The 18,976-nt window shown below is 39.3% G+C and overlaps 2 protein-coding genes across 5 annotated transcripts in view; both read left to right on the top strand.

The window, feature by feature from the left end:
• inpp5ka (inositol polyphosphate-5-phosphatase Ka) overlaps window positions 1-17,645 on the top strand; it is a 30,038-nt gene extending 12,393 nt beyond the window's left edge. For 3 of the 4 annotated variants that reach the window (XM_014023674.1, XM_014023675.1, XM_014023676.1), the window contains exons 6-14: window positions 3,806-3,981; window positions 6,743-6,854; window positions 6,934-7,043; window positions 7,158-7,184; window positions 9,161-9,374; window positions 11,404-11,541; window positions 11,617-11,700; window positions 11,780-11,884; window positions 15,373-17,645. In XM_014023674.1, coding sequence (XP_013879128.1) covers window positions 3,806-3,981; window positions 6,743-6,854; window positions 6,934-7,043; window positions 7,158-7,184; window positions 9,161-9,374; window positions 11,404-11,541; window positions 11,617-11,700; window positions 11,780-11,884; window positions 15,373-15,468 — 1,062 coding nt within the window. In that variant the 3' untranslated portion in view covers window positions 15,469-17,645. The remainder of the gene's footprint in view (window positions 1-3,805; window positions 3,982-6,742; window positions 6,855-6,933; window positions 7,044-7,157; window positions 7,185-9,160; window positions 9,375-11,403; window positions 11,542-11,616; window positions 11,701-11,779; window positions 11,885-15,372) is intronic. The other variant, XM_014023672.1, reaches the window with a different exon arrangement.
• A 588-nt stretch (window positions 17,646-18,233) lies between these two features.
• tekt1 (tektin 1) overlaps window positions 18,234-18,976 on the top strand; it is a 12,334-nt gene continuing 11,591 nt past the window's right edge. Inside the window, exon 1 of the mRNA XM_014023671.1 lies at window positions 18,234-18,315. The gene's annotated coding sequence lies outside the window, so the exon portion shown is untranslated. The remainder of the gene's footprint in view (window positions 18,316-18,976) is intronic.

The following is an 18,976-nucleotide window of genomic DNA, read 5'->3' as shown; positions in this document are numbered from 1 at the left end:
GCATATATCTCAGCTTGAGATACCTTTACAAAACCGCCTAGTGGCTACATTAAGTAGTAGTTTATGTAAGTAGTTTACATAAAAAACAATATCTGGATAAAAACAGGTTCAAAATTCTTGCTTCTGTTTGTTAACACCTTAGAGGCAAATATTTTTATGGAAAGGATTTTGGATCTCCCTTTTATCAATTCGATATCAATCCATAAATGAGAAAATACTGTTTACAGCCATTAAAAAATAATTTATGGAAATCTTAGGCATAAAACGATGTATAAATCACGGTGTTGTCAAGATTTTAATGGCAAACTCCTCGGTAAACAAGGAGAAAGTGGAGGAAAAGAAACAATTTAATGTTTTTTTTTGTTTGTTTTTTTGAAAGCAACACTGCCCACTGCATGTAAAAACATTTCTGCCTGAAGTGTGTAAGTTTCAGTTTCTCTGACGAGGACAACGTCGACACTAACAATCAGAAAGTACCACAGAGACTGTTGCTGCCAACGTTATTATTCTTAATATATTATGTTAATGCCAAAAAGCAATATAACAGGACTTACGATTCTGCACTTTTCCTCCTGCCTTCATCTTCGAGCAGAACACCAGGATGTTTGCGCTTCAGGTGTTCGTTCATTGCGGTAGTGCTACTATGCTAGGCTAACTCCATTTTGCAGAGTGAACAACCAACCACGACCTTTTCTTTCAACTTAAAATACTTCCACACTTTCGACGTCTTTGGACGTTTCCTTGGCTGAACTCTGTCATCGGGGTCTTCTTCACGTGGACTGCTCGGACCGGGTGTTGCCATTTTCTTTGCCTTCTCCTCTTTCGACGTATTCACGTAAAACGACTTGTCGACGATATGTTGTGCGTGTCGACGTATTTATGCAGCCGACGTAACCGRTGACGTCGACTAGTCGGGACAGCACTATTCAGAAGCATTTGTTTAAATATGAGCAAATAATATGGCTCAAAACACTTCCAAATTTATCCTGCTGCTTTTTTCAGCATCACACAGAAATCAGCAGTCAAGAGAAGACTTAGCCAGCATGAATACAGAGAGTTTCACCTCAAGATTCAATTCAATTCAGCTTATTTATACAGCGCCAAGTCACAATAGGCATCATCTCAGGGCAGTGTACACAAAAAACAGCCAATCTAAAGAAGCCAGCAGATTGTGTTGAATCTTCAATTTGTCACAGTCTCCCATCCTGAGCAGCACATTGGTGACAGTGGAGAGGAAAAACTCCCTTTTAACAAGAAGAAACCTCCAGCAGAACCAGGCTCAGGACAGGTGGCCATCGGCCTTGACCGGCTGGGTTGGAGGACAGGAAAGAGACACAGGCAAACAGAAGAACTGGTCCAGGTGTATATTCTTCTAGAAGAGAGACAAAGAAAACATGTTATTGATAGAAGTAATTACAACAAACATGTAGAGGAGAGAGACTAAAGACAGCAGCAGAGTGAGGAAATGTGCTCAGTTTGTGCTCCAGCAGTCTAAACCTACAGAGCAGTGTTGTGCAGTGAGGTTCATGGATGGTGAGGTTCATGGATGATGAGGTTCATGGATGGTGAGGTTCATGGATGATGAGGTTCACAGATGGTGAGGTTCATGGATGGTGAGGTTCATGGATGGTGAGGTTCATGGATGGTGATGTTCATGGATGGTGAGGTTCATGGATGGTGATGTTCATGGATGGTGAGTCACTCATTTCATCAGAATCAGATTTACAAATATACGAACCTACAGAACAACTCATTCACCATGACTGGCAGAAGTTAATGAATTATGTCTCATATCTCATATCAGTGTTCTTTACACAAACTGCAGCCCATTTGATGCACATTTCATTAAAACAAAGTTATTATGTCCTACCTTTACTTATAACTTAAGTCCATGCACTGCTCACAATGTTTCATCTGAGTCCAGATACTGTCACAAGTTGAAAAATGGCAGAGTAATAAAAGTTTCTCTCAGGACATCCACACAGTTTCCAACTGTTTCAGAAGAGCTTAAAGCTGGAAACATACTCCCTCCGACGCTGACGGGTCGACGCGTAGTCACGTGGTTTTTCTGCAGTTGTTTTCGCACACACCTTTCATAGTCCCTGAGACACCCCGCGCCGCGCTCAGGAAACCCCCCTCCCGCTACATCATACTGCATGGAGTTTCTCCCCGCAACAGCTGACAATGCAGAAAAAAAGTCAGACTTGTCACTCACCCGACGTATTTATCCACATCTGTCCTGGTTTAGCTCCACAGTTTTTATCAGTGAGATTCCTCCGTGCACAATGTCTGTTTAATCCCCATTCATGAGTTTTTCATGGTATGACTATCTTTATAAAACTCTGCTTCCTGGTAACAGTCGGCTCTGGGAGCGAGTCGTTTTTTTTTCTTTCCTTTTTTTTACCGAGTGGTTGAAGTAAATGCAGCGTTAGCGCTTTCAGCACAAACAAACATGCCATGAGTTTTTCCCGGTTTGACTATCTTTATAAAACTCTGCTTCAACAGTCTGCTCTAGGAGCATGTCTTTTTTTTTTTTTTTTTCTTTTGTGTCCGAGCGCTTTTAGTTTCAGCACAAACAAACGCCCACGAACTTCAGACCAATCACACATTACCGTCATCACGGGAGGGGGGTAAAAAGTTCTGCCGGTGGGTTGTACCAAAAGCGGTGGTCGAGTCGACTCTGCGAAGCCTGGTGATGTAATTTTCGTCATGAAACTGCGACAACCTGTGCAAACGTCACCAGTTCAGAGGAAGTATGTTTCCAGCTTTAGTCTCAGCTGTGGTGTTGCTCTTATTTACCTGCTGCTTCCAAGTCCAACTTAGAAAATAGTTTGAGCTTAAAGTCAGGTTTGGCAAGAGAGAAAACAAAGGAATCTCAGCTGTACTTTACTTTTTATTACTTTATAAACTGATTGTGATGGGCACTAGTCCCCTAAAGTGCAAAAACGCTAATTGTGGACCTAAATTTCTCATTTGTGCTTTAGGAGTTTTACTAATTTTTCAAATAATATGCGGATTTGTGCTTTCTAAATTTAAAATTGAGTAGTGCTAATCTAAACTTTTACCTGTGCGGACGACAACAGTGTTTGTGTACTTCTGAGTGTTGGAATTGCATCATCTGTTAGTGATAATCTTGTTATTAGTCCACTAGTAAATTCCTTTTTGTTCAGAAAGCTATCATCTATAGAGTGGCTCGCACAAATATAACTTATTTTTTTCAGAGGAGGGTTCTTTAAAAATTGAAGTCCAACCATTAAGAACTGTATCATCCATGGGAAGCTTAAAACGAGTGTAGTCACTTTGGCATCCAGAAATACATTTCCTCAAAGGCATTTTGCTCAGCTTGGAGACACAGCCCAGAGGAGGAGCTGCACGGAAGAGGTTGTTCTAGGACCAAGCGGCTGTTTTTGTTCTCCTGAATAGCTACCATGGGACATTACAGGATTTCACAACTATGCATGAATAAGTCAAAGCAAGACTCTGGGTATGTTTTTATGGGGATAGGGTTATAACATGATATAAATCTAAAAAAAAACTCGATTTTACATGATGTTTCCCCTTTAAAAAGCATTTAATATTTTGGAACAACATCCTATGGACAGATGAGACACAGATCAAAGTGTACCAGTGGTGAGAAGAGTAGAGTATGGAGAAGAAAGGAACTGCCCATGATCCAAAACATACCACCGTATCAGTGAAGGCTGGTGCTGGTAGTGCCTTGGTGTTCCCTTGTATTGATTAATGATGTGACTGCTGAAAAACACAAAGGTTTATTGATTTTGATCTCTTCCTGTTTGTCTTTCAGGGTAACAAAGGTGGTGTGTCTGTTCGTCTGTCTTTTTATGGCCACATGCTCTGCTTCCTCAACTGCCACTTGGCTGCTCATATGAAATACGCCACAGAGAGAGTGGATGAGTTTGAGTACATTGTGGATACACAGATGTTTGATTGTAAGAAGGCTCCAAGAATAATTGACCACAGGTAAGGAAGTGTGCATTACTGCACTATAAAGTGACCCCCTCTACCTGCATTACTCATTTCTCTAGCAACTGTTCTGTGTAAAATGTCACCCTGGTCTGACTGAATCCCTGGCATTGCCCATGATAAAGTTGTTTAGTGAGAATTCCAGACAGAATGTCAAATCTACACAGTTTGTCCTCCCTTACACTTCTTTAAAGACTTGGAGAGGAAATCTATCTCTTCATTGTAACTTTGGGTGACAGTTGGTTCTCCATGGCAAATTAGTCTGAGGGCAATGGTCAAGCCACGAACGATTCAAAACCCTTGATGGATAAACATCCATCTTGTCAGAATACGATGCCTGGACTTGGGACACTGGGACACTTATTTTAAGCCGTGCCTGGGAGAAGGTGTGCAGGCAAGTGCCTGGTGGCCAAGCTGAGCCATGACAGGAAGTCACCTCTACATGGACCCACCATCAACGTTGGGTAAAGAGTCAGCTAGAGCATCCCTGGCCATGCCAACTTCTGGCAGCGTAGACTAATTTTAGAGACATGGGACACTTCTCTGGCGGACAAGGAACCGGAGGTTGTGTGGTGGGTTGTTGATACCAACTACATACAGTTGGGATAACATGTACACACTTAGGAAAACTGAAACCCAATTTCTGTAGAGGATAGACTCTTTCCTACTTTGGTGATGCCCAGGAAAAGAGGAAGGACCACTTCAAGGATGTCCATAATTCAGTCACCATGACCATATTTGAGTAGACAGAGTAAACACTGGGAAAAAGATGAATCCAGTATTATGGTAGAGGTCACAAAGGTATCATTCACTACCGTTCGGTGTTTAGTTGACAGCTCACAGGGTTCCCACGGGCCCTTGAAATCCTTGAAAGTTTGTGAATTTGAAAAAACATATTTCAAGGCCCTGGAAAGTTTGTGAAAACAGCCAAAAATTACACTTGTCTTTGAAAGTCCTTGAATGTTTTTTGGGGATTGAAATTCTCTATTCACATGACTGATTTTCATCATCTTTTAAAAAAATAAATTATAAAATTAAATTAAAAAAATGTACATATGCTGCGGTGGGTAACTCAGGATTATGGTAAACTGACGTCATTGTTTCTGACTCAACAACTTCTATGTTGTTCAGTTTTTCATTGAATTTACATGGTATTAAACCTGTTTATTGATAACATTCTGTGGTAGCAATAGATAATTGCCATTGTACGTGGTTCTTTAATTTGAGGAAATTGGTACTGGAAAGTCCTTGAAAGGTCCTTGAATTTGATGTTGACCCAGGTGTGGGAACCCTGAGCTCAGCTACTTTCTTCGCCTGAGTGTCCAAAACATACGGCTGCAGATCAGGTGACATAACTACAAAGTCAATTAATCTGCAACCAGTGGTGCCGTGTTATGTTCAAACATGGTCTTGGTTATGGATAAACTGTGTCTAGTGCAGAATACCAACAACAGAACACCACTTCTGTTTAGAGCAGGAGTGTCCAACCTTTTTCCCGTAAGAGCTATTTTCAAAAAATGAAATTGTCGGAGAGCTACTTTTTGCAACATTTAATTTTAAACTTAAACCATTGGAATAAGCTTGTTTTGTACAAAAAAAACTTTGTCTTCAATTCACATGAAACCACCACAAAGAGCCCTAAACTGTCTGATTGACAACCAAGGGGAAGGGACATCTATAGATTGATTGATTGGAATTAAATGAACTTTTGTTTGGCCAGTGACAAATTAAGTTTTGCTTCTCCTAATTTTTAATAAGCACTGAAGAGCTACTTTAAATGAGCTCATGAGCTACTGATTGAAGACCCCTGGTTTAGAGTAATCACTTTAACCCAAATCCAAAATATTGTTTCTAAAGCTTTTGTGTTAATTTTTGTTGTGGATATCTTTAATTATAAAATGAAAAGTCCTGTAAATAATGGGTTTAGCCTCAAGCTGTTGAGGTCTAATAAATAACTAAAGTGAATTAATAAAAAAAATTGGAACTATGAATTTATCATAAAACGAAATTCAGTTTGTTATGATCTATCAATTAGATCTGATTCTTCTAATAACAGCTTGAACAGTAGCAGAATAAGTACTCCCTTCTTGCTTCATTGTTACCTGAAAAACTCTGATTTAACCAAATGTTTCAAATAAAGTTTTGTTCCAAGTTAAATGAGAAAATAACTCTATTGGACCTGCCTGGAAAATACAATTTTGTTTGAAGTGCCTGTGACACTCATATCCATGAAATACAAAAAGTCAAAGAAAATATATTTATATTTAAGACACTTGGCATCATAATACACATGATTTGACCCATTATGTTACATTATTGGCACATTTTCTTTTGAATTTGGCTCAGTGGAAGTGAAACAGGAAGTGACATGAAAGGGGAACTCTGAGAAAGAAAACTCCCTGTTTTTGTTTATTTAAACAATATTTTTTGAACTATGACTTTTTTTCATCTCTCTATGATAGTGATTAAAATAATCTAAAGAAACACCAGATTCTTCTCTACAGTCTGTGTTGTTAGTTATTTTAACAACGCTCTGTTTACATTCAGACATTCCCCTTTGACATCACTTCCTGTTTCTTCACATGTGAATATCTCAACAACTGTTCATCGCAGCAGTGTGAAATCTTTTTTACAATATTTTTTCAATGTTATCGTTCCAAAGACAAATTAATATTTATTATAAAAATTTGATGTCACAGCCACTTTAAAGTAAAACAACACATTCACTCCTTCTATTTCCCTCCATGTTTGTGTCCAGGCTGGTGTTCTGGTTTGGAGATCTGAACTTCAGAATACAGGACCACGGCATGCACTTTGTTCGCTCCTGCATCAACAATCAAACCTACAACCTGCTGTGGAGCAACGATCAGGTTCAGTCCTTTCACAGGCTTTCAGTGTCTGTCTGCCCCCCCACCAACACACAGACACAAATCATGTTGTTGTTTTCAGTTGATCATGTTGAAGAAAAAAGAAGAGCTGCTGCAGGAGTTTGAAGAAGGACCACTGAACTTCCAGCCCACATACAAGTTTGACCTGAAGTCAGATACTTATGATAGCAGGTAACTGTATCCAGAAACAAGAAACCATCGTATTGATCTGAACAATGCTTTTAAACAGTGATTAAAAGAACTCTTTTGTATTTATTTTGCCTTCACCTCTTTTTAACTTCACAGGCTCCACAAGACATGGTTTGACTATAAGTAAGAGTTTAAAAAAACAATACTTGCATCATCTTTAATAAAATCCTTTGTTTGATTCACCTAACAACAGCTTAATGGTTGGATATGCTCTACCTGCTGGTAATATGTATGTAACCTTAGTCGTGCTTCCAAAGTGTTACTAAAATATTATTAGCAGTCTAAACTTTTTCTGTTTTTATGAGCCTGCGATGTTTTGGACAATCATTTCTCTAAATCTTGTTATTCTGGATTCATACTTTTGGAATTTTCATTCATTAGGTCAGTCACGCTTTTATTAAAGCTAGACATTTTTCACTTGTTGTGTTGAAAATAACAGGTTTAAAGTGATCCCTGATTAGTTGTAACATTAGACTTTATTTGATAGAGCTACATTTTAACTGTAAAATAAAGACTGTAAAAATGCTGCAGGATGTATAAAATATATTTTAACACGGACGGAGCCATTTTATTTACACACAAAGCATTCTGGGTAATTGATGACGTGGATAGGTCCTCGGTGCGAGGCTGCTAGCGAGCTATATCCACCCTGAAGGTTAATCTTGGACAATATCTGATGATCGACTCTTTTAAATGAAACCAGAGAGCGTTGACAGAGAGGAGAAGGTAGAAATGACTCAGCCTGGAACTGAAAATATGGATGGAGGACAACAGAGCTGCTTCATGGAAGAAGAACCTCAGCTTAGCCTGTTAGCTTTAGCGTCAACGCTATATTGCAGGGCTATTCAACTGACAGCCTGCGGGCCACATCCGGCCCGCGAGTGACCAAAGTTTGGCCCGCCAATTCGTTCATTCATTTCTTAAGCACAAACCCCCAGTTTTCTACTTTAATTACTATAAGTTATTTTAGTTAGACATAGATATGTTTGGGATCGACAGAAATGTCAGAATCTTGGATAGAAGCTGGTAAAAACTATTTCTATAAACACTTAAGACAGTTAAAATTTCAAGCAGTTGAAGATAAAACTATGAAAGTGAAAATAAAATTGGTTTAAAAATTTGGCAAGTCAGAGATGTTAAAATAATATTTGTGTTAAATATGAGGCATAATGTGTTATTTTTGTTTTTGATATTGTTTAAATAACACTACTTTTATAGGGTTCTGTATGTTGTATTCATGATTAAATACAGCAAAATAAACTATTTCTAAGGTAACAGATCTTTGTAATACTTGGCTTATTTACATAATGACTTTAATTGCTGGATGTTCGGCCCCTGAACTGTTGGCCTGCAGTAACTGTGGCCCCCGGAGCCATTTAGTTGAATAGTCCTGTTGCCTTATATGTATTAGCTMGAAGGCTAACAGGCTAATCTGAGGTTCTTCTTCCATGAAGCAGCTCTGTTGTCCTCCATCCATATTTTCAGTTCCAGGCTGAGTCATTTCTACCTTCTCCTCTCTGTCAACGCTCTCTGGTTTCATTTAAAAGAGTCGATCATCAGATATTGTCCAAGATTAACCTTCAGGGTGGATATAGTTCGCTCACACCGAGGACCTATCCATGTCATCATTTACCCAGAATGCTTTGTGTGTAAATAAAATGGTTCAGTCCGTGTTAAAATATACTTTTAAAAATTATAAAAACTAAACATCCTACAGTCTTTTTACAGCATTTATTTTATAGTTAAAATGAATGTTTATCAAATAAAGTCTAATGTTACAACTAATCATGGATCCCTTTAAGGCTTGCAGCTGGAAGATTAGATGACTTTTGATTGTGAAGGACTGACACATGCAGCATACAGGCAAAAATTCCTCTCCATCTCCTCTCCCAAAACAGAAACACAAAGCTAAAAACTGGGAAATCAATATCGGCCCAGTTTTACTCATCAGATTGATACCGATGTTAATGCTGATATATTGTGCATCCCTAGTTTATACTTGTTCCATTGTCTCACATGCAGGAGAGTTACGTCTGAACATTTTACAAAGTGAACTAATGATGGTTTCTGTGTTGTTTCTTCTGTTATGACGTGTTCAGCAGTAAGAAGCGGAAACCTGCCTGGACCGACAGGATTCTGTGGCGTGTGCTGCCCTCTGACAAACAGGAGGAGACCTCAGTGGGACTACATGAAAAGACGATTAAAGCGCAGGATGAGGAGTACCCTCTGAAGCTCAGACAGGACTTGTACACCAGCAACATGGAATACAACATCAGTGACCACAAACCTGTTATTGGTGTCTTCACACTAATGGTGAAAAGGCTAATCACTATGTGTGGAAACATGATCACCCATTCCTCTGTAACATTATCTCTTTGACACATATGCAGTGTGCGAGAGTTCAGAGTGATTCTGTGACTTTTTTTTGTAGAGTTAATCATTGCTTCTCTAGACATGAAGACAACTTGCACTAAAAAACAAAAGATTCCTCATAAGGAAATGTCTTGTTCCCAAACTCTTTTTTTGTAATTCAGATCTAATAGGACAAATAAGTGAGCCAGAGCCTTTGATTCACACACTCCCTCATTCTCTCCTGAACAGATTGTGAATCAGTGTTTGTGTATGTGGACCCCTTCTGTCCATTCAGACACAAGGCTCTTTTTATAAAACACTTCTACAAATTGGCTGCACAGTCTGGCTGTGTCTCAATTCATGGGCTGCATCCTCATGAGTGCGCATTTGTCAGCAGCATATGTCACTGCCCCACGCCGAGTACTGTCCCAATATGAAGACTCCTCCTCATGCAGCCTACAAAATCTTGAAAACCAAGGATGCATCAGAGCATCCTCCCCGGCTGAGGGTATCCCAGAATTCAATGCGCCGACAGCAAACTCAACAGAGAAACAAAGATGGAGTTTTTTTGTTTTGCCAAGTCGGCTTAGATTAGAAATTCATCACAGAACAAAAAATTTGCTTTTAAATGTAAGTTTAGCAACTTGGCAGTGGTGGGCAGCACTAATCTAAAAATGAGTTCCACTAGCCTTAAAACACTAACTCAAATATTTAAGTCCCCTAATTCTAAAGCACTAAAATAACCCAGCCAACCCATGAATATTCCTCAACAAACATGAGTCACATGTTGCTCTATTAATTCTTATCACTGACGTTCCTCAGCTGTATTTGGGTTCATATATTGTCACCTGGTGGATCAGTGACACACATTTGAACAAAATGTGACAGTTTTCACCCTCAGCATTAATGTTGATCAATAATATTTATAGACCTCAGTTAGTGCTTCTAAATTTAGCCTATAAATTTAGCAAGTGCTAATCCACTAATACATTTTAAAATTAACAAAGGCCCTAAAGCACTAATCAGGAAATTAGTTCCCCTATTAGTGCTTTAGGGGAACTGTGCCCACCACTGCAACTTAGTTAATGAAATTTATGCTGCAATAAGATGTTTAATAAAATGCAGATAAAAGTGCTGATACTGGAGCTAAACCCAAATTATTATTGTGTTTTTATATGGCTGGGTGATACGGCCCAAAAAAAAATAATTTGATTTTTTTCATCCCAAATTTGTTTTTTGATTTTAATTGATTTTGTTTCCCACTTAACAGAGTGCCTCTGTTTCAGGTGTTGAAATAAATCTGTTGTACTCCTGCTTTTTGTAGCAAGAGCCTTCAAACAGATGACGTGTTTGTTGCTCCAAGTCTGAGGTTGCAAAACCTAACTGGTTCCAGAAAACTGAAGAAACAGTGCCTTTTATGGAAGCAGATCCTCTTTGCTAGCTGCCATACGGTCCTGTCATGTACCAAGCATCTTGAGGGACAGGTGGGGTGACCTCTGAACTACAGAAGCCCCAAAGAGGGAAAAAAATCCAGATTTTCACAAAATTAAATCTTTATAAATGGAAAATTTGAATTAATCGATTAAATCCATTTATCGCCCAACTTTATGTTTTTATTTATTTATGTGTAACATTTTAACTGAATTATTCTTTCAGTGAAAAGACGTGAATACACATTTAATGCATTTTAAGTCTGATATAAAACCGATCATTATGGTAACGGGGGAGCGCGAAGGCTAGACCGTCTTATTTAACAGCAGTTTAATGCAGCCTACCTGGACTGGGGGGGGGTGGGACTCATGTGGCCCAGCTGGGCTACATGCTCATGAGGATCCAGCCCATGAATTGAGACACAGCCCGTCTGTCTATGCGTCCTCTGGCTGTTCATAAATCACAGCCTTGAGAAAATTTGAGAATCAATTGCAAATGAGTTCCAGCGTTTGTCCTAAGTTTCCATATATGACCTGACATGATTTCGATGTCCTTCCAGCTGAGGAAGATGTTCGACACTCCTCTGGTGCGTCTGCAGGCAGATGGTGACTGGAGCTCAGATATTGACGCCATGGTTCTCTACAGTCCTCTCCAGCCGTTCCCCTCCAGTAACTGGGACTGGATTGGACTCTATAAGGTTGAATGTTTACCATCAGCTCTTTAAATGGTCTGTCTCAGCCTCGGCTTCACTTTTAATGTTTCTGAAATTCAGGTTGGATTCAGCAGCTTCTCTGACTACATCACATATACATGGGTGAAAGATGACGAGGTGGCTTTCAACGAGGAGTGGATACAGGTAGTGGCTCAGTGACGTAAATTACAGTTTGCACTCATCAAAAGAACCTGCAGGAGATTTTTGTTGTCTGTTTCTGTAGGTGTTTGTTAGTAAAGAGGATATCCCTGTGAGAGGAGGAGAGTGTGTGCTGTGCTACTACTGTAACTCTCTGCAGAGCATCATTGGAATCAGTCAACCATTTACGGTGAGTTGTAAGCAAACATATATTATACCCTCCAACCATCTTGTTATAACTGGTCTCTTAGGAAATCATTTAGGAAGGCTACCAGTCCTTTCAGGAGTGGACCCCTCAGCAGGTTTATCCTGAGGTCAGACCGTGTAAGACTAAATTGCTAACAGTCGTTTTATTACTTGTGACACAGCCACTAATGAAACTTATTACAATATATTTATACATCTGTAGGTATTCAGTTAAAAACCAAGAATCTAATGTCTAAAACTTGCTGATGAGGTAAATAAAAAAGTGAACATTATGGATTATATCCATTTTTTCCATACAATCATCACTTTTATCCATCCATCCATTCATCCATTTTCTTCCACCTATCCGGGGTCGGGTCACGGGGGCAGCAGCTTCAGAAGGGAGGCCCAGACCTCCCTCTCCCCAGCCACTTCTTCCAGCTCCTCCGGGGGAACTCCAAGGCGTTCCCAGGCCAGCCGAGAGACATAGTCCCTCCAGCGTGTCCTGGGTCTTCCTCGGGGCCTCCTCCCGATGGGACGCGTCCAGGAGGCATCCTTACCAGATGCCCGAGCCACCTCAACTGGCTCCTCTCGACGTGGAGGAGCAGCGGCTCTACTCTGAGTCCCTCCTGGATGACCGAGCTTCTCACCCTATCTCTAAGGGAGAGYCCAGCCACCCTGCGGAGGAAACCCATTTCGGCCGCTTGTATCCGGGACCTCGTTCTTTCGGTCATGACCCAAAGCTCATGACCATAGATGAGGGTAGGAACGTAGATCGACCGGTAAATCGAGAGCTTGGYTTTCTGACTCAGCTCTCTCTTCACCACGACGGACCGGTACAGCGCCCGCTTTACAGCAGACGCTGCGCCAATCCGCCTGTCGATCTCCCGCTCCGTTCTTCCCCCATTCGTGAACAAGATCCCCAGATACTTAAACTCCTCCACTTGAGACAGGGCGACCCCCCTGACCTGGAGAAGGCACTCTGCCCTTTTCCGGCTCAAGACCATGGCCTCGGATTTGGAGGCACTGAGCCTCATCCCGGCCGCTTCGCACTCGGCCGCGAACCGCTCCAGCGAGAGCTGCAGATCTCGTTCCGATGAAGCCAACAGGACCACATCATCACTTTTATCATTATGTAAAAATGGACAGTCACTATAATGTTCACTTTTTCTTCATTTATAAAACACTGTTCTTGCCAGAACGTTTCCCAGAGTTCTGGATTTTAATCTTTTATAAAATGAAATGGGGAAAAGAGTATGGAAAAACAGATGATTTTTTTAATACTGTTTGATATTTTCCATATTATCCAGGCCTAGAAAAAGCAAAATTACTGTTTCATATATTTTTTAAGACTGCATCAGAATCTTATCTACAGACCTCATTTAGCAGGTTCAACCTTAAAGGTCTTTACAGGGAAAATATAAAATGACTAAATAAGTATGACTTGTTTTGAAGTGTTTCAGAGGAAAATGTTTGTTTCCCATTTATCCATGATCTTCTGCTTATTGGGAGGTCCAGACCTCACTTTCCCCAGCCACCTCTTCCAGCTCTTCTGGGAGGACTTCAAGGTGTTCCTAAGAGAGACAGTAGTTGTGTTTCCATTGACCATTAAAATGCACAAATTAGAATTTCAAAAATAAATTTGCTCAATGGAAACACGTCAATTTCGGGGGAAAAAAAGTTTTTCGACAAAATGTTTTTGCGCTAGGATGAGGTGGTTTTTCGGCCGTATCGAAATTGGTGTTTTTTGCAAAACTGCAATGAAAACACCTTTTTCGCATCACAGGAGTCACGTGATCAACAACCGGCTGTTTCTACTGGTGAAAAAGACAATGACGAAGAAGATAACAGGAAGTAGAAGTAGTAGTAATATCACAGAAGTAGTATAAAGTAATAAACTCATCGACTACAATTTCCCAAAACACAGCATACGTAGCCGCTCCCAAGTAGGGACTTGTCTCTGGAAAGCCTCGATAAAAGACGCTGACGTCTCCTCTGATGATGAGCGCTAGTGTCGTGCTAGCAACATGCTGTGTGTTTACATCAGTTGCTGCCATTTTGTAATGACTTATCATGAGAACAAACATATTCACGCATGACTTCAATAGCATTTCCTACTTAAAGGAGACCAATTATGGGTCCTAGAAATTGTTATGGTATGTCTGTGGGCTATCCAGACCATGTTCATTCAATTTACATTAAAAATACATTTACTTACAGTAAATATGCCCCTGGGTGCATTTTTTGGTCCTAAGACTGTTTTGTTCAGAAGTACGTACCCAAAGTTGAGTAAAAAAAACCTTTAAAAAGTGAATTTTGCATAATAAGTCCCCTTTAATGGAAACACTGCAGTTGCGAAACTGTGTTTTTTGACATGAACGGAATATCTACAAAGTTTTGCGCACATTTGCAATGGAAACGCAGCTATAGTCTTTCCAGCGTGTCCTGGGTCTTCCTCTGGGTCTCTTCCCAGTTGGACATGTCTGAAGCACCTCCCTAGGGAGGCGTCCTTACCAGATGAACCTCAGCTGGCTCCTCTGGACGTGGAGGAGCAGCGGCTCTATTCTGAGTCTCCTGGAGAACTGAATTTCTCAGCCTATCTCTAAGGGAGAGCCCAGACACCCTGCAGAGAAAACTCATTTTGACTGCTGGTATCTGTGATCTTGTCCTTTCAGTCACTACCCAAAGTTCATGTTCATATGAGGGTAGGAACGTAGACTGACTGGTAAACAGAGAGCTTTGCCTTACAGCTCAGCTCCCTCTGAACCAAAACAGACCTGTACAGAGTCCACAAAACAGAAGCTGCATCGATTCGTCTTTCAATCTCACGCTCCATTCTTCCCTCACTCACGAACAAAACCCCAAAATATTTGAACTCCTCCACTTGAGGCAGAACTTCATCCCCAACCCAGAGGAAGCAGTCCACCCTTTTCTGACTGAAGACCATGGACTCAGATTTGGAGGTGCTGATCCTCATCCCATGCCAAGTTTCATCCAAACAAATCCTCGTATGTTTGGACAAGACTAAAATAGAGATGTTTGGTCACATGCACATCATCAGAGTTGAACAAAACCAAACAGCATATCAACACAAGCACCTCATACCAACAGTATTAACTCTGCAGTCATTGAGTCGACCATGAACTCCTCTGTAGACCAACGGCTTCTAGAGTCAAATCCGAGGCCATCTGTCTGAGAACTGAAGCTTGGACCAAACTAGGCAGGACAGTAAGCCCAAATGTACAACAGAAAGGCTGAACAAACCCAAAGAAACAGTGTTGGAAAGGTTCAAAGTCCAGCATGGTGAGACTTTCAGAACTGAGAAACTGGTCAGGATCACAGAACACAAATAGTTTAACTAAGTGCTGAGAGAGGTGTTTGTATAAAATGTTGAAGATTCATTTTTACACTCTGCTTCTGCGTTTTAACTTGTGTTAAATAACGATGAAATGTTCTGATATTTAACCAGTAAAATCTGATTCTCTCTTTTAGGTTCATGAGTCCAGGGTAGCAATCGAGGAAGGCTTGCTTCCCGAGAGGATCAATGGACTTGACAAAACCACAGCGAGCAAAGATTTTAAAAACTAATCTTTCAGAGGTCATTTAACTTAAATCAAGCTGTTCAATTCCTCAAACAAGCTTTTTTCTTTAAATCCATCTAAACAAGCAGCTAAAGAAGCTGTTTGCACCTTTCTTCATCTCTGACTTCTCCAGTGAAGTGGTGCAGCTATTTCTGTCACTTCAGTCAGTTCCATTTTAATTTACTGTTGCTCTTTAGGATGAACCACCAAGTATTCTACTTTTTGTTTTACTGTGTTATGAATGTTTGGCTGGTGAGAAATAACTCAGAGATGATGAAAAGATGCACAGTAAACAATGTTGTCAGATCTCAAGCAAGTAATCTGCTCAGTGATGAAGGAAAATATTTTTTATAGGACTGCCTCCTTTTGTAGATCAAACCCCTCCAATCAACTTGACTTGACAGCCACAAATTTAAATTAGAAAATGGGACCAGGTAATGACCAAGACTCTTTGACCATTGTGTTTATTTGGCATCAAGATTAAATCAGTTTTTATGTAAAGATTTTCACAGTTGAAATTGAAGAATCAGCAGCACTGCTTGCATAAAATAAACAAAATAAACTGAGATATTTAGTTAAAATGTGAACAAGAGCCTGGACAGGAAATGCCTTTGTTACTGACTTAGCCCTGCTTGCCTCTGCTTAAAATGAAGTTCAGTCACTGCATGGTTCCAGGTCTTCACACAGTCAGTCTACGGTCATTATAGTCAGAAAGTATCCAGAGCTTTGTAAACATGGTATTTTATTGGGCTGATTGTTGAAGACTAGCTGGTGAAAACAGTTTCGGTGGCATTGATTTCTGAGTGTTTACGACCAGCCAGCCATTGGACAATCTTTGAAAGTCAGCTTATTTTCAACGTCAATTCATTTGATTTAATCAGGACAGCACGCAACTAAAACACAAATGTAAAAACATTTGATGCATTGCACCAGCCTTAGGCTAAATTACATCTGTAAAACCATGGGCACGACTTCCCAAACCATATTCTGCATTCACATTATTTCGATGCCCACCTCCACCCAACCTTTGTACCCACCATGATAACTGCCTCCATGTCTATGACTTGATTTACTTTTGCAATAAAGCTAGCAAGTGTAGTTTTTGACCTGGACAGTGGAGTCTTGCACTCTCGAGACAGTTCTGCAGTACTTATGATGATCTGTGACAACTTTGAGAGAAAATGGGTTCCACTAATCTTTTATGAACATGTCTAAAATTCAAGTGACAAAATGGCAAGTTTTGAAACTCACACGATGATCTTGAGAACTTCCACAAACGATTCAAGACATTTTGTGGACTCCCTTGCAAATGTTCACAGACTGATCTGCAGCTGCCAGCTGTATAGAAGGGGAGATGGCAGAGAATAGACAGAACCAATCCATTCTTGACCAGTGATGAGTAGTGTATGTTCTCTCTGATGGTCACTTCATCTGTAACTGATGTAGCCTTAAAAACACCTGGCAGTGCCAAAGACCTTTATTTTAATACGTCTAAGGGTTTTACTGGCTGAAAACAGAATCCATCAGGAAGAAGGTGATGGATCTTAGTCGTGTGGTGATTCTCTTTACCTGCCGTCCTGAACCTGAACATACTGTTGTAAAGTTTACACTGGATCTTTTTATGCTTTGAAAAAAAAAAACAATAATAATGTTGTATTTGAAATGGGCTGGTGTGGAAAGCTGTGTGACATTTTTAGTTTGTTTTGTTGTCTCTGTATTTTATTAAAGGCCAGTGGTTTCTTGAGAACATGAAGACATAACTAAATTGCATCACTTGTGAGGAACTGATGGCTTTAGGCTTATTGAATTTCTGACTCTACAGAAATTTCCTTTAAATGTTGATCCTGGTGTCACAGACACCTTCAAGTAATATTGCACTGTTTAATGCATCCATGTGTTATCAAAATAATATATTTTATCAACCTTTTTGTGTTCAGCAAGTGCCTTAAAATGATTGTCTGAACTGAACTGTATGCTGCTTACTGTATAGCTTGTGCTTTTGTCTTGACATTTCTTTTTTTTTTTTTCTTCTATAGATTTGAAATATCTCTGTTCTGAACTTTGACAAACGATGTTTTGATGGATGTTGGCTTAAGTTATTTTATTAGGTAAGATTGTCACTGTTTTTGATTAAATGACACAGAACTAATGTACTGTAACAAAATATTAAAGAAGTCTCATTAAGTGTTGTGTGTTTTGTTTTTAATGAACCTACACAAAAACCTTTTTGAGCATACCTCAGATCTGGATTTTGGAAGTTGACACACAAGCACCTACTGTATATATGAGGGTGTCAAATATAGAATAGTTCTGAAAGACGCAGAGAAAGAACTCTAACACCTGTATAATTGTAGCCAAAGAGTATTCACAGAAGTAAATTTTTGAAAACTAAGCCCTTTTTTGTATTTAAATTATTTTTAAAATAAAAAAAGCTTTAAATTACATCAAAGTAAAATCTGCAAGACTGAGTAACTTCAAACAATAGCCAATAGGAAACCAGACACTATGGAAGGAAAAACAGTCACATTAGAATCTGAATATTTTTAGATATTGAATTTTTATCCTTTGAAATTATGTATACATTTATTTAAATGCTTTTTTTTACCATGTGTTTTGATTTCTTCTTTAGTAATGGATTTTGTCATCAAACAAGCTGTTAGCTCAGTCTTTATTGTTTATATTAGATTTTCAAACGTACATTGCACGGTAAATCTGTGGTATTATTATAAAGTTTAAGAAAAACTTTTTCCGGCGCCGTCTGATGACGTAACAGCGGCAGTTGCCCGTAGCAACAGTTTATTTACTCCAGTCAGCCGGTTGTTTTGTGATACTCTCCGTTTGATTATAGAACAAGGTATGTTTCGAATATTTATCTCAACTTTATTTGACTTTTAATTGGCTTTATTAAACAATTATAAACATTCCGAAACGTCAGTTTCATGTTAGTGAAAGCTATTAAAAATATTTTAGATTGTAAAATCTAGTTAGCCCATAGCTAACCGAACTTTAGCTAAGGTTGTTTTAAATCGGACCCCCCATTAAGGACTTAGAGGTCTTTCAAGGCTGAAAATTAGGAAGCAAGTGCTCCATTGTCTTTCATTATACCATAAAAATATGTGAAAATTAAAAACTGCAACTACTGACAGTAAATGTGTCATTATTGTTGTCAGTCTTGTATAAAGTACCACAAAGTGATACTTGAGTAAAAGTACAAGTATCTTACCATAAAATTACTTTGGTAAAAGTTAAAGTCTAAGTATATTACTTGAGTAAAATTCTTAAAGTATCTGTCTGATATTTTTTGTACTTAAGTATTAAAAGTAAATTTCTGACATAAAATGTACTTAAGTATTAAAAGTAAAAGTATTGAGTAAAAATGAGTGGTTAGATTTTCCAAAATGATACAGTATTTATTGAGAGGTGACCTCCCCCCAAAAATGTTTTTCTAAATGACTATTAAAATATTAATACTAAAAAAATTAGGATGCACTAATGTAGCTGTTTCAGGTATATAC

This window comes from Austrofundulus limnaeus, unplaced genomic scaffold (genome assembly GCF_001266775.1).
Source record: "Austrofundulus limnaeus strain Quisiro unplaced genomic scaffold, Austrofundulus_limnaeus-1.0 Scaffold385, whole genome shotgun sequence".
Lineage (NCBI taxonomy): Eukaryota > Metazoa > Chordata > Actinopteri > Cyprinodontiformes > Rivulidae > Austrofundulus > Austrofundulus limnaeus.
The sequence above is the reverse complement of the archived record's forward strand: the minus strand, read 5'-3'. Positions and strand labels throughout refer to the sequence as shown.